The sequence below is a fragment of the Rissa tridactyla genome, chromosome 1, assembly GCF_028500815.1.
Source record: "Rissa tridactyla isolate bRisTri1 chromosome 1, bRisTri1.patW.cur.20221130, whole genome shotgun sequence".
Taxonomy (NCBI): domain Eukaryota; kingdom Metazoa; phylum Chordata; class Aves; order Charadriiformes; family Laridae; genus Rissa; species Rissa tridactyla.
Genome location: NC_071466.1, coordinates 144,306,891 through 144,320,025, shown reverse-complemented (window position 1 = coordinate 144,320,025; position 13,135 = coordinate 144,306,891). Strand labels below are relative to the sequence as shown.

The window sequence follows — 13,135 nt, the reverse complement described above, 5'->3', positions numbered from 1 at the left end:
GGTAAGAGTTTTACAAGCATGTGAAGACACTTTAGAAAATGCTAATTTTTTGACTTGTTTTGTTAGAAAACCACAAAGTAAACTGATCATCCTACTTGTTCCAATACTAATATGTTCCAATATTAGAGAGAGAGCAAGTAGGAGTTGAAAGCTCTTCTCAAGTTAAATTTGTTTCATCATGCAAGGAATTTTTCAGTGATTCATAGCTCTTTAAGGCCATGCTGTATCACTGTCACAATCCAGTCTAACATACTGCATAATCCATACAACTTCACATGCTGTATTGTGCCAGCGTAGCACAGCCCGTTGCTATCAAAGCCTGAATTCTTTTGTGCTGTTTTTTTTCATAAGGGCTTCCGTACAAATTATTGAGTGGAAATAACTTTAAAGGGCTTTTTTTTTTTTTAATAGGCTGGTTAGAGTATAGTTATGCCATTTATATAATTTTTGAAGCAAAAGGCTCTCCTGATTTGGGGAAGAACTTTTGCTTTAAAATGATAGTAGATATTGCTAATGCACAGACACGGAATTTATAGCAAAGTCAAGAAATTGCTTGTGATGCCCTTAAAAGTAATCCAATGACCTTCAAGCACAAACCACAGACTAAAACAGATGGGTTTTAAAATGGTGTTCATTCTTCTAACTAGCTAGTCTGTTCACGACACCAGATACTGTTCTTTATGTTACTTTGAGACACGTAATACTGAGGTCTGAGGGGAAACCATAAACACCTGTGTTCTGGAAGAGGAGTCTGTGAAAAATCTGCATTTGTATTTACAGGTATGTTGAGTAACTTCAGTTTACTGCTATAAAATTTCAGTAGAAAAAAGTTAGCTGCTTGCCCTAAGCAGTCACCTAAGTATGTTTTTATGTGAAGCAATACAAGTCACTCTAATAACATAATTGACCTCTCAGTGTTCCCTCAGAGGAGAGTGCTTTTGTCCAGTCACTCTCAGCTTCTGAATTAGGTCTCTTAAGCATGGAGCTAGGTTGGTCCCTGCAAATACACAAAGAAATTTGCATCCTGTTCAGGATGGTGTCTCAGAGAAACGCTAACTGGGTGCTCTTCATGTCCTGTGTAACAGCTAAGACACACTATGCTTTGGATGTCATTAATTGTTTACAGAAAAGAAAAAGGAGTAATAATACAGACACCTTTCTTTAACTGCTCAGTCTCGGCCTATCATTTAACTGCTCTGAGGTTTGACCGTTATTTTTACCCCTTTAGCAAGTTGTGTAAGTTGTTTGGAAAAAAGAGGCTACCCATTGCTTACATAAAGCATTCTGTTCTCTATTTTATAGCTAAAAGCTACTCAAGTGAAAGTGCTCACCTATAAACGGGACAAAAATATCAAGTATGGCCTACTCAAAATCAGTGCCTTACATAAATTGGGATCCTACTCTGCCAAAACTCAAGGCTAACTATATGCTATAAACACGAGTTACTGTCATATATGAAATGTATTACACATTCAATGAAGAGACCCATCTTCACCTTTGAATAAGAAACAAGTATAATAAATGATGTTTGAAATCTGTGTTAATGAATTGGCAGTGCATTATGTTTATAAGAACCCTCTAAGTGCCAGGAGATGTGACGTTGACCATGGATGAGAAACACACAGAAGAAAACACGACAGGCAGAAATATTGCTAAGAGATTGATCTGATATTCTGACATAGACATATCATAAAGTGCCGAAGATTTCTGCATTGAATTACAAGTATTTCTACTGCTGCACAAAAAATATTAAATATGAAAAAAATGTGAATAAGGTACTCTGTTTCAAGTGAGTCAGTTTTAAAAAAAAGCAACTACTGCATTTTGAATGTCCTCATTGAATGTTCCCATATGGAGAGAGTTTATGTTTAATAGCTGTTAAGCTATTAAGTTTGTTAAAACAGTTTTCTGGAACTATTTAAATCTTTAGCTCATTGAACTTTATAACAACGGCCATCTTAAACTTTCTGTGGTTACTGAGTCTCTAAGATTTTCAGTCAATGGTGTGACTGACTCACTCTTCTGAAATCTCCTTAACATTTGGGTGTCCACTGACGATGCAAACCTAGAGGAGGGAGCTTCTAGCTTCAAAACTTGGGCAAAAGAGTATTTTAGTAGGGTCAAACATGACACTTACGGCTCCTATGAACAAGTTCTTGGCATTTTTTTTCAGTATCAGCTGTAGTATATGAATAAAAAAAATCTGTATTAATAATATTCTCAAAGATGGCAACACTGTCTAACTCCTGTTTTTTAGCTCTTCCTACTGCTTTTTATTTCATGTAGGGCAAAAGTGGTCTGTAATTGCTTTTCTCCAATACAAATTCTGTAAGATCATCTGAACCCAGCATGATGGAACATATAAATCACTGCAATAGTAACTGTGGGTTTACATGTAACAAAGTTCTGAGATGAAAGTTGGATTTGCAAGGGGAAAAAAGTACCTTATGAAAAAATGTGCATTGAGAATGTCATAGTAGCTGGCACCCACGCTTACCTAGCCAGGGAAGCACATTCTGTTAGAGCTGTTCACCCACTCTGCCCTTCCACATGCCTAGTGTAACCCTTGGGCTTAGCTATGGGCAAGATGCGGATCTGCCCACTCCCATACAGATGGGCTGTTTCCATGTCGAACGTGAAATGTGTTGGGAGCTTCAAAGTATAAAAGATAGCACAGATGGAGTTCAGGACTGCATCTGAGTAACTGTTCCCAAGATTATAGTTTGGAGTTTAGGCAACTAAATTTTGCCTAAATTTCAAAAATCTATGAATGAAACACATCTTTATGTTGTTGTGTTGTTTGGTTTTTTTCCCCAGCTGTATCTTTGACTAGGCAAGTTACTATTTTCCACGACATTACATTAAAATCTAGGTGTTCAAATAGATTTTGCCCATGTCATTTTGTGAGGATTTACTTTCTCAAGTTTTTTAAGGTGTTTTGGCAGACATGCATGTTTATACATAATGAAAAGAAAGAAAATACTGAACTGCTGTCTTAGATGGGATGATGGAAGCAGAGAGGCAAAGATTTGATGAGACTTCTGTTTCAAGCTATTAGCTTTCCAAAGATAAAATATTAACTTTCCTACACATAGAAAACAGACACAGAAACAGCTGTTTTAAACACATGGCTTTTTTGTGCAGGTATATCAAGCTATAGTAAGAATCTTTAGCAGGACTTCAGAAATTCCTTAACTTTGAAGGGAAAAAAAATGGCTTTCTTTAAGAGAGTCAACAGTAAATAATTTCTTGTAATTTTATAAATAATCATAATCACCTGTAGTCTTGCCATCAAGGTGCTTATAAATATTGCTACAAGACTCTCTCTGCACTGTTTCTACAGCTCCAGCCTCATGATTTGGATGCATGTAACTATCCTCTTGAAGAAAATAGCGTTTCAGAACACTATCTTTCAAACAATTTATTTCTGTAAGAGCAATTTCATAACCGATAGGTTTATCTTAACTTCCTTAAGTTGCAACATGCTTGCAACTTCCTTTGACCTAGACAGATAATTGGCATTCACACACATATACTTCCCCTCAGCATAATGTAGTCAATGATGAAAATATTTATGTAAATAATATTTTTGCTATTGTTAAAACCAAGTGGATCTTTTTTGTATAGTCACACTTCCTTTTTCACTTTAGCAAAGGATGTTTTTCTTTTTATCTTAAGAGTAATGTTATGCCTCCAGATCTGAATAAGCAATCACTTCTCTGCAGCTCAAAGATATACATTTTAACAAATTAGATATTAACCACTAGAGCAGATGACAAAAGAACGTAATATACTTTGCAAAGTATTACACTTAGTTTTGTTAGTTCCAAAGGAACCCCACTAATAACAGACAGAAGCTCTGAAAGCACACTGAACAGTTCACCTGCAAAAATAGCTTCCTTCACACAGGTAACCATCTGGATCCAGCCTTACTGGTGAGCAATACCAGCTGCACTATACATGCAGGTTCCCTCAAACCTGAGCTCAGTGGCGCAAGCACAGCCATGAAGATGGCACCGGTAAGGATGCGTGACTCCTAGACAAGAGCCTATTCTGCCACACCTACAACTGGAACTGAGCAAGTAGGCTACATCAATGTTAACAAGGAAGGCAGGACAGCAAGAGCGGTTCTGTCAAGTGGAACAGGCATTGCGGAGGTCTTAACACCCATACTGTACATGTTTTAGAGGTTTCATTTCAGATTAGATCTAGTAGGGTCTTGTGGAGTGGATGCCTGTTAACAGCTAGAGCACATTAAGCTCTTACGAGTGCATCTTGAGGTCTTCATGCAAAAGCAATACACTTCGCACACACCAAGACTGCTCCAGGGTGTGAAGAAAAGCACGGTGAGGATGATGGGTAAATTAACTTCAAAAGTGTGCTCCTGGTCCTTTAAGATCATCGAGTCCAACCATACGCCTAATGCTGCCAAGTCTACCACTAAACCACGTCCCTAAGTGCCACACCTGTGTCTTCTCCAGGGATGGCGACTCAACCACTTAAACTACAACTTCAGCATCTAGTGTAATCCAGGTCTACGAACACAATTTAATATACTGGTAAAAGTTAACCCTATTTTTATGCTACCTTTTACCGACGTGTGACTGTTCTCTGCCCTGCTCTGACCACATACTGGTCCAGATAACCCACAGAGGTTTTCCACAACCAAAATTATTCCAAGGTCCTGATTTTTCCTCAGACGGGGTATCCTCTGTACAGTAGCCTGAAAATGTAATGGGTACACAGGCCAAGGCAAAGCGATTTCGGGATTTTCCCCCCATACTGCAAAGGTCAGAAGTGGCCCACGCCTACCCTGGCTCTCCAGTATGCCAGAAGGGAGCACTGCTGCCATATATACTCAACGCGGCTGGTGCGTGGTGGCCTGCCCAACTGCCACGACTACCCTCGCGGGTCTGAAGAGCTCTAGATGAGGGAGGCGCGGACGGCACCAGCCACCACCCAGCCTTCGCTTCCAGCCCTCTTCTCTTTGGGGATGAGGGAAGGGCCGCCGGCCTGAGGCGCAGCAGAGAGGGCAAGCGGCCACCCCGCTACCCCTCACCCGCCGCCGCCGGGCGCCGGCTCGCGAACCGCTCGAAATCTCGCGAGAAGCCACTCGCCGGCCAGGGCGCCGGCTGGGCGGGGGGGGTGGTGTCGCTGCTGAGGCGGTGCCAGGGATAGGGGGGAAGGTGGGGAGGAGGGTTGTCGGGGTGCCTGTGAGTCCTCCCCCGGGCCGGCAGGACGGGTTTCCCCTCACCTTAGTTCACCTCCTGCATGCCGCCGGTGCCGGGGGCGCTGTGGAGCGGGGCACGGGCCGCCCGCCATGGCCGAGGCAGGAGCGGGGAGCGCCGAGGGGGCCGAGGAGGAGCGGCGGGCCGCTGAAGGTGGGAGCGAGGGCCGTTGCGGGGCAGCCGTTGAACGGCTGGCGGGCGGGTGAGTGCCCCCAGCCCCGCTGTGACGGCTGTTGGGTGGGGCCTTGCACTGCGTGTGGGGGGCGATCGCGGGTACGGGTGGGGTGCGTTGGGTTGTGTCTGTCTGTCTGTCTGTCTGTCTCCCTGTCTCCCTCCGTGCTGTGGCACGAGCGAGCCCTGCGCGACTGTTGTGAGGCTGCTGCCTGTGGGACAGGGGTAGGGGTGAGCGTCTCCGGGCTGTGCGCGGCAGCCCGTGGGGTACAGAGCCTTTCTGTGAGGGCACTTCGCTCTAGTCGTGTTCCCGGTATCGCTCTGTGGTGCTCGGTTTGTTTATTTTTATGAATTCGCTTTGTTGTCTGCACGCACGCCGGCCCAAAGCGTGACCTGCACGCAGCTAGCTCATTTCTCTAACGGAAGTTCAGGAAAGGTACACAGGGGAGAATGCAACCGAATGCAACAATATAAGTTATGTTGTGCGCTTACACAGAGAAATCCCGAGAGTAATGTGCTCTGTGCATCTGCTTATTCCTGTTATAGATGTATCATCATACGGATGTGATGTGGGCTAAAATATTTTTGATTATTTAACTTAGTATATAGCATACTGTTTCTGATGTACACTTAGTCGTTTTATATGTTTCTGTTAGACTAGTGTGATTTTTTTTTTGTAGGTAAACATAATTTTAGTTATAGTAATTTTGGCTTCTGTGTGTGTACGTGCATGCCCACGCTTGTGTGCTGACCAAGGTTTGATGTTCCTTCCTTGTTCTTAATCATAAGTTTCTGGTACTAAAACATGGCTGGTTGTAAACCACCAGCAGCTGTTTATGCTCCTCCTGCTTTGAAACAAGTGTGTTGCTTCCCCTCTCCGAGGAGAAAGAAGTGTTTTGCAGGGGCTTTTGAAAAACAGAAGTGAGCAAATCTTTCCTAAGTCATCATTGCAGTTCTGTTTAGTTAACACCAATGCTTCTAGGTTTAGTAGTTGTTTTCTAAACATGTGTTGGGTTATGCGTGATTTAATGTATATGGGGATCCTGGTTGTCTAGAATAATTGGCATTTTTCTGTCTCTGCTGCTTGATTGCTTAAATACTGGTATAATTTTGTAGCAAGTAATCTAGTGTTTGAAAACAAAGTGGGGTTTTGGTGTTTTTTTTTATAGAATTTTTGCAGTCTGTTAAATTGTTTAAAACAAAGATTTATTGTTTCTATATCATTTACATACAGTAAGGAAAGTAAATAATCAGATTTTAGAAAACCCCAAATATGAAGACATTTGCATTGACAAATAGATTTGGGAAAACAATGAACCATAGGCTTTCATGTTTTACTGTGAAAGAACCCTCCGTTCCTGGTTTCTTTAGTTACCTATGTCTATACCTACTCCTCTAACAGATTTTGAAGGAACGGTCTTTCTATTAATCATTCTTTTTAAAGATAAAAGTATCTTAATTTTTGTGGAATAGGTCCACGCTAAGGTTAGCTACTTAGTAGCTTTTTTTTTCACTTGAGTGTACACATTATTGTCGATACACGTGCACATTCTGAAAAACAAACTCTAAACTGGACAGTTCATACCAGCTAAGAATCAAAGTCATTGTAAGAAGAAATAATTTGGTGGGTGATTGTGGGAAGGGAATCATTGTGAATACTCTTGAAAATTCTCTGTGTAGACTCCAAGGCCAGCTAAAACCATGAAGTTCTGCAGCTGATTTGACAGGAATCCGCATTTTACAATAATATGAATCAAAAACTTACAAGAAAACAGCTGCCCTCCATTCCTTTAGCGGTGTGTGATTGGAGAAGTATTTATTTTTTTTTCCAGTGATGAACTACGTTATACGAGACTCTCGATTTCTATCAGCGACCTGGTTTGAGCCTGAAAGTGACTGGGAAAGCAGGGTAGCCTTTCAAGGGCTTGTGTAGTATCTTTTCATTAGCTAGTTACAGTCATACTTTTTAATACGCTAATAGGTACTTGGTGTTTGAAATCTATTAAGTAAATGTGTTATTTAATTGGCAAGTTGTGATTCTTGACTACTTTCTTCTGAGTGGTGAAAATAAATAAAAATAGATACAGAAAGTAATCAATTGCCTGTGTTAATGTTTGATCTAAATTTCTGTAGTTCAGGATATTATGATTTTTTTTCTGTCATTTTGTGATATTAAAAACAAATACAAAAGTACATTGGATTGGTCTTAACCTATAAGAGTTTATTCTCTGTATAGCGTTGTTCATAAGATGGTTTCGTTACTGAAGTCTCTGTATCTTGCTCCTTTTTTATGCAGGCTTATAAAATTTAGTGGAGAAAAACTGTTTTGACAGTACATTTCTGCTCTTTCACAACTTAACCCCGACGAAAATTGTCTCCCCAGCTTTCAATGAGAGTATACTGTGGGCTGTGATCTGGATGCTAGACTTGCTGTAACTAGCCTGAAGATGCTTTTCGTGGTCTATTTTGAAGCTCTGAAATAAATAAATGAAAAGAATATTTAATGCAACTCTAACTCCTATTTAGAAAATATGGTTGGTTCTTTTATAGGTGTTCAGATCTGCAGGACCTGTAAAGTGATGCATATCACAGCATCTGGAACTTTTTTCTTCATACAGTACTGTATGTATGTAGGATATAGGTATAGTTTTTTCATTGTCTAATGAAAATCTGCAGTAAGAATTCATTAAAATAATTTTAGAAAAATAACTCCATAGTAAAATAAAGCAATGTATGTGACAGAGTTATTTGAAATTATTTGACTGAATAGCTATCCTGTGTGTGTGCTGCATGTATAGACAGATATATCTGTAATTGCTTAGGTAATCAGAGACATCTTATATCTTAAAAAAAAAAAAATCAGCTTCTCAGTTGTAATAAAACTTAAGAATCCAACTTAACATCTTGAGTAGTACCTCAGTTTAGAAAATTTAGGTTGCTTGTGTGCCTGGATTTGTGTGTGTGTGTGTGCGCCTCAGTTTAGAAAATTTAGGTTGCTTGTGTGCCTGGATTTGTGTGTGTGTGTGCGCGCCTCAGTTTAGAAAATTTAGGTTGTGTGTGTGTGTATCTCTGCTTCTTTGTCTAACTGCACTCATAAGGACTTCAGACTGAGACCCTGAAGTCAGGTAAGTACTCAGAGGCTGTGCGCACATTTGCGTTTTGGTTCAGAGCAATAGCATTGGTTTGAATTGAATCCCATCATCCCTACTTACTGCTCATTGGTTTGGTTTGCAGAGCAGTTTTGGTGTAAATGAACTGGACTCCTTTCAGAAGAAACTAAACTAGAATTTTACTGTATAGCAAGGTTAGTTCTACTCCAGGCACATACCAAACATACTCCAAACATAAGGGACTGAACCAGTGGTTTGTTCTCAGACAGCTTTAAAACATATGCATTGTAAGGATTTTTGGCCCAGTGAACCAGACTAAATGTGATTTAGTGTAAGCTCCCTGAACTACTTACAAATCAGAAACAGGGGCTTCTGCGCCGGCTGCTTCTCCCTGCTGACCTGTTGCTGTTATGGACATTGTATTTATCGCTATAGACATAGCGTAATGGCTTGCGTGAGTAGATTTCAATTTTAATAGCTCATCTAGTTAGACTGAAGAACCCTTATTTGCCACTTTAACTGCAGTCACTTTAATGTAATTTTTTCTTCTTTAAACTTGGCAAAGCTAAAGGTTTTTGTGCATGTCAGGAACATACATTTGGAAAATATACCCATTTTAATAGTCTGTGGCATTTGTGGTCTTAGAAATTTCAATTCAGAGCAGTTTCTTTCTTCTCCTTTCCCTCTGCCAGAAAGTGTTTCAAAATAGGAACCCAGATTGAAAGTGCCTTCTTATTCTTAGAAAGGTTATGCCAGTGTTACCACATTGTTAACTTAAGCAGCTGCAGAGCTGCAACATTTCTCCAAGTCTGCTGTGTACATTTATTCACAGACTATGAAGAGTGCCACCTGTAAGTTTTATAAATGTACTTATTCACTGACATTTTATTTCAAGTGTGTTTTACTGTAATATCCCCATAGATGGATTTAGATGTTCTTTTTTAAATTGGCTAAATGAGGGCTGACGGCTTTTTTATTAATTTATTAATACCTACATGACTTGTATTTTTCTGCTGATTTTTGGAGTGCTTCTGCCTATCTTGGATGATTTCCTTTTGATGATTCTAAAAAGTCAAAATAATGTTTTAGTACCAAAATAATATTTTTAGGAAAGCCTACGAGGAGTAAACCTAGCCAGAAAAGCTAACCTTTCACAGAGGGGTGAGCGGGTCATGAGGTGGTAGTGGATAATTAAGGCAGTAATTTTGAAAGACTGTCCTTGACTTAAACTTTTTGCACGTGACACAAACAGATGCTGTCTGTGGCTGTTATAATTTAAGAATTGCATGGTAGTTCTAGAGTCACCTTGGGTGGGATGCATCTCTCTTATCTTTAGATGTCTACAGAGCAGATATCCAAGTCTGAGGTAGTTACTTTGGTCTTTGTATAATTATATAATAGAGGTGGGCACTCTTGGACTGTGTTTCATCTAACCAACTGTAGGAATCTATTTTAAATTGCAATGAATCACCCTAAAAATGTTGTGTTTAATCTAGCCAACTCTAGAAAGCTATTTTAGGTTGAGATGAATCACCCTAGAAATATCTTCTTCCTTCCAAGAGGGACTAGAATGGCTAGTTCAAATGTGGACATCTTTATTTGTTCAGATGAATCTCACCTTTTATGGCTGGTGGAGCTTGGCCATAAGCCTTTTCTAATAGATTGTGTTTGTTTAGGAACTAAAAACCTTAAAACTGTTAGTAGAGAAAATAGCTTAGGAATGTGGCATGTGTTTAGAAAATATTGTCAGTAATTGGAAAAATACAGAGTCTCCCAAGCCTTGTTTCTTAATGCATTGCATGTGATGAATACAGAACCTTTGCTAAACATTGATTTCATATGTCTTTTTCATATCCCACCCCTAAAAGGTATTTTCCTGTAGCTTATTTGCAGTTGTTCACTTCCTTGCCAACCTCCTTGGGGACTGTAAATTTTTAAATTTTTTTTCTTGTAGAAAAACGTGAGAGAGATTGTAGTTCAGTAGGGTATGGTCTTCTGTGTTGATGTGATGAGAACTGTGTATATATTGATAACCTTTCCTTAAGTACTTTGTTTGCCTTATTATGAAATATACTAAAGTTAGCGTTAAAATAATAGTTTTTTATTTCTGATACACTTACTGGGAATGAGCTATTTTTCATATGATGTGTTTGTAATGTTTGGATGGTCTTTGCTCTTTCATAGAGAGAATGGTTACAGTGGAGTTTTTTTTCAGTATTACTTTCATCCATCCTGATGTGCACAATATACTTAAAATACTTCTAATTTTTAATATAGATAAGCATGTATGCTTAATGCTGAGAGCCAAACATAGATCATAAATAGACATATGTATTTGAGGAAGTATTCACTTCCATTAAAATTTGGTTATCTGTATGGCAGAGCGTTAGCAAAACTTTGAAATGAACAATAATATGATAACAGAGTATCATTTCTCAATTGGAATTTTATTTGACTTGCAAATCAGACTAGTGTACTTAACAGCCTTTGGGGTGGTAAAACAAAATAGCTCTAGTTCTATTTAAACTACGATTTCTAGTGGTTTAAAAATTGACTAATGATTTAGGTTTTCCAGGAAAATAAATTTGTAATAAAGAATGGTCTTTCTGGATATTATTTTTCATGAAGCAAGAGTGCTATGAAATTGGGAAACATCTAGTTTTGCTTCATATGTTCTTAGGGATGTTGGTTTTGATATTAGTGGTATGAAAACGTTCACAGAAATTGAAAATATAAGAAATTCAGCCAGGTGCACAAACGAAAGGTAAGAATCCAGCTTTTTCCTGTCATAGAAGCACACCCTGGCTATTGGGGTCCATTCTAGCTCATTCTGTTTGTGAACCCAAAGATTTTTAAATCCTTTATCTGGCACTCCCAAAGCGGTATAGCCAGAGAAGTAAAGAAATCTTTTATCACAGACTATACAAGGTTAAGACACTCCTCAGGGAGAGAGTAAGCACCTTGCAATCACCTAGTATCATAGTGATAGCTATTATAAAGCCCTAAGAGATTATTTTGAAGTGCTCTTACTGACTTCTCAAAGCTGACTTAGCTTTATGAACTGTTTCTGTCTGCTTCTTGTTCAGTAAGTAGTAGATATTAAAAAGACTTGTTTGTGTCTGTTCAATTCCAAATAATAGGTAGTTCTGAAGCTTTAAATTAATTTCCCTATTTGTTTTCTTTAGCATTATTTTTGGTTTTTTTTGGGGTTGGTTTGGGTGGGTTTTTTTGGGAGTCTTAAAAAATACATGCAAAGAATATGTGCTGCATACTGTACACATCAGGGATCAATACAGATTCTTAACCTTGTATTTTTGTCTAGGATCAACCAGCTATCTTACTGGCATCTAATTAGATGGCATTTAACATGACATTTAGTTTGTCACAGTGATAGTATTTAGGATTCAATTTATCACCTAAAAATTGTACTGTAGAAGTTCTTAAAAGGTCATTGTGCCGAGAGTCTAAACATTTTTGGTTTTCTTAGTTAAAAAGGGAAAAGGGTGTTGTTAGGAAAAGTAGAGGAGATAAGTGCAGTATTCAGAATTTGTTGTTTGTGTGTGATGAAAAAATAGTAGTTATTTTGATAATATGAAAGATAAATTGGAAAAGCTGTAAGTGATGCATTTCGTTTCTTTAAAGGGAAGTGGTTTAGAAAGCAGGCAGGCCATCTGTGTGCAAAGGAGTATTTAGGTCAGTGGGTCTGTTCTGTCCTGCTTTGTTCCAGGACGAAAGGATCTGTTGTGCTAAAGGCATTCTTGTCTTTGGTACATGTAGGTTTCTGTTTAGTAAGTACTCTTTTCATTCATGAAGTGTGATTATACTTCAATAACTTAATCTAGTAATTATAGATTGCTATTACCTAAGTGAATTAAAACTACTGTTTATAAATAAAGGGTTCCGTTGGAATTGTTAAGTTGGAGTTTTTTTACTTAATAATTGCAAGAATTTGTAGTAGAAATATAAAATGAGACTATTATGAAGTGATGATTAATCACAAAAATGTTACAAACATCTACCATTTGTGCCCCTGTATTTATGATGTCATTTCTTTTAATATATTTTTAATATGCCTAATTTGAATATGTTGTGTATTTGAAGTAGCCAAATTTTCTTTCTGTTGCTGGTGCCCAAAGGTTGTTACTTATTTGTCAAGTATTTATTGATCCTTTGAGTTTCCACCTCTTTTTTTGGAACTTCCTTTGTGACTTAATGAGTTAAAGAGCTTTCTACAATGAAACGAGGGCTGACTCTGTGTAGTCTGACTTGGTAGAGAGAGGATTAGTGGAAGACCAGGCAAGCTGTTGTTCAAGTATTAGCCTATTTTCATTTAACTCTCCAGAGTAATATTCCAACAGAAAATGAGAACCTAGGAGGCAATTTTTCTGGTGTGAGATGTGCATACACCTAAGAAGAAAAAAACACACACTGCATGTTGTTCTTTTTGCACACTTTTACCTATCATTTACAGACAACACAGATGCTAACAAAAAAAAGAAAATAGCTCACAATAAAGTATCCAGTTTTTCTTCCTGCTGGATTTTGAAAATACCCATCTTGGGTTTTGCCTACTGCTAAGAGTAGGAGATGCTCACTTCCTTAAATGACATCTTTTAATCCCTCATC

The 13,135-nt window shown here is 38.6% G+C and overlaps 1 protein-coding gene across 19 annotated transcripts in view; it reads left to right on the top strand.

Annotated features, from left to right (window-relative positions):
* The first annotated feature begins 5,178 nt into the window (after positions 1 to 5,178).
* Positions 5,179 to 13,135, top strand: part of BMAL2 (basic helix-loop-helix ARNT like 2) — a 42,711-nt gene continuing 34,754 nt past the window's right edge. For 13 of the 19 annotated variants that reach the window (XR_008466347.1, XR_008466361.1, XR_008466353.1 and 10 more), the window contains exons 1-2: positions 5,179 to 5,381; positions 7,950 to 8,021. Coding sequence is in view for 10 of the 19 variants with exons in the window: in XM_054200980.1 (XP_054056955.1) it covers positions 5,321 to 5,381; positions 7,950 to 8,021 (133 nt within the window). In the remaining 9 variants the exon portion in view is untranslated. Of the gene's footprint in view, positions 5,431 to 7,949; positions 8,022 to 13,135 lie in introns of all 19 variants that reach the window. The other 6 variants (XM_054200923.1, XM_054200916.1, XM_054200943.1 and 3 more) reach the window with 4 other exon arrangements.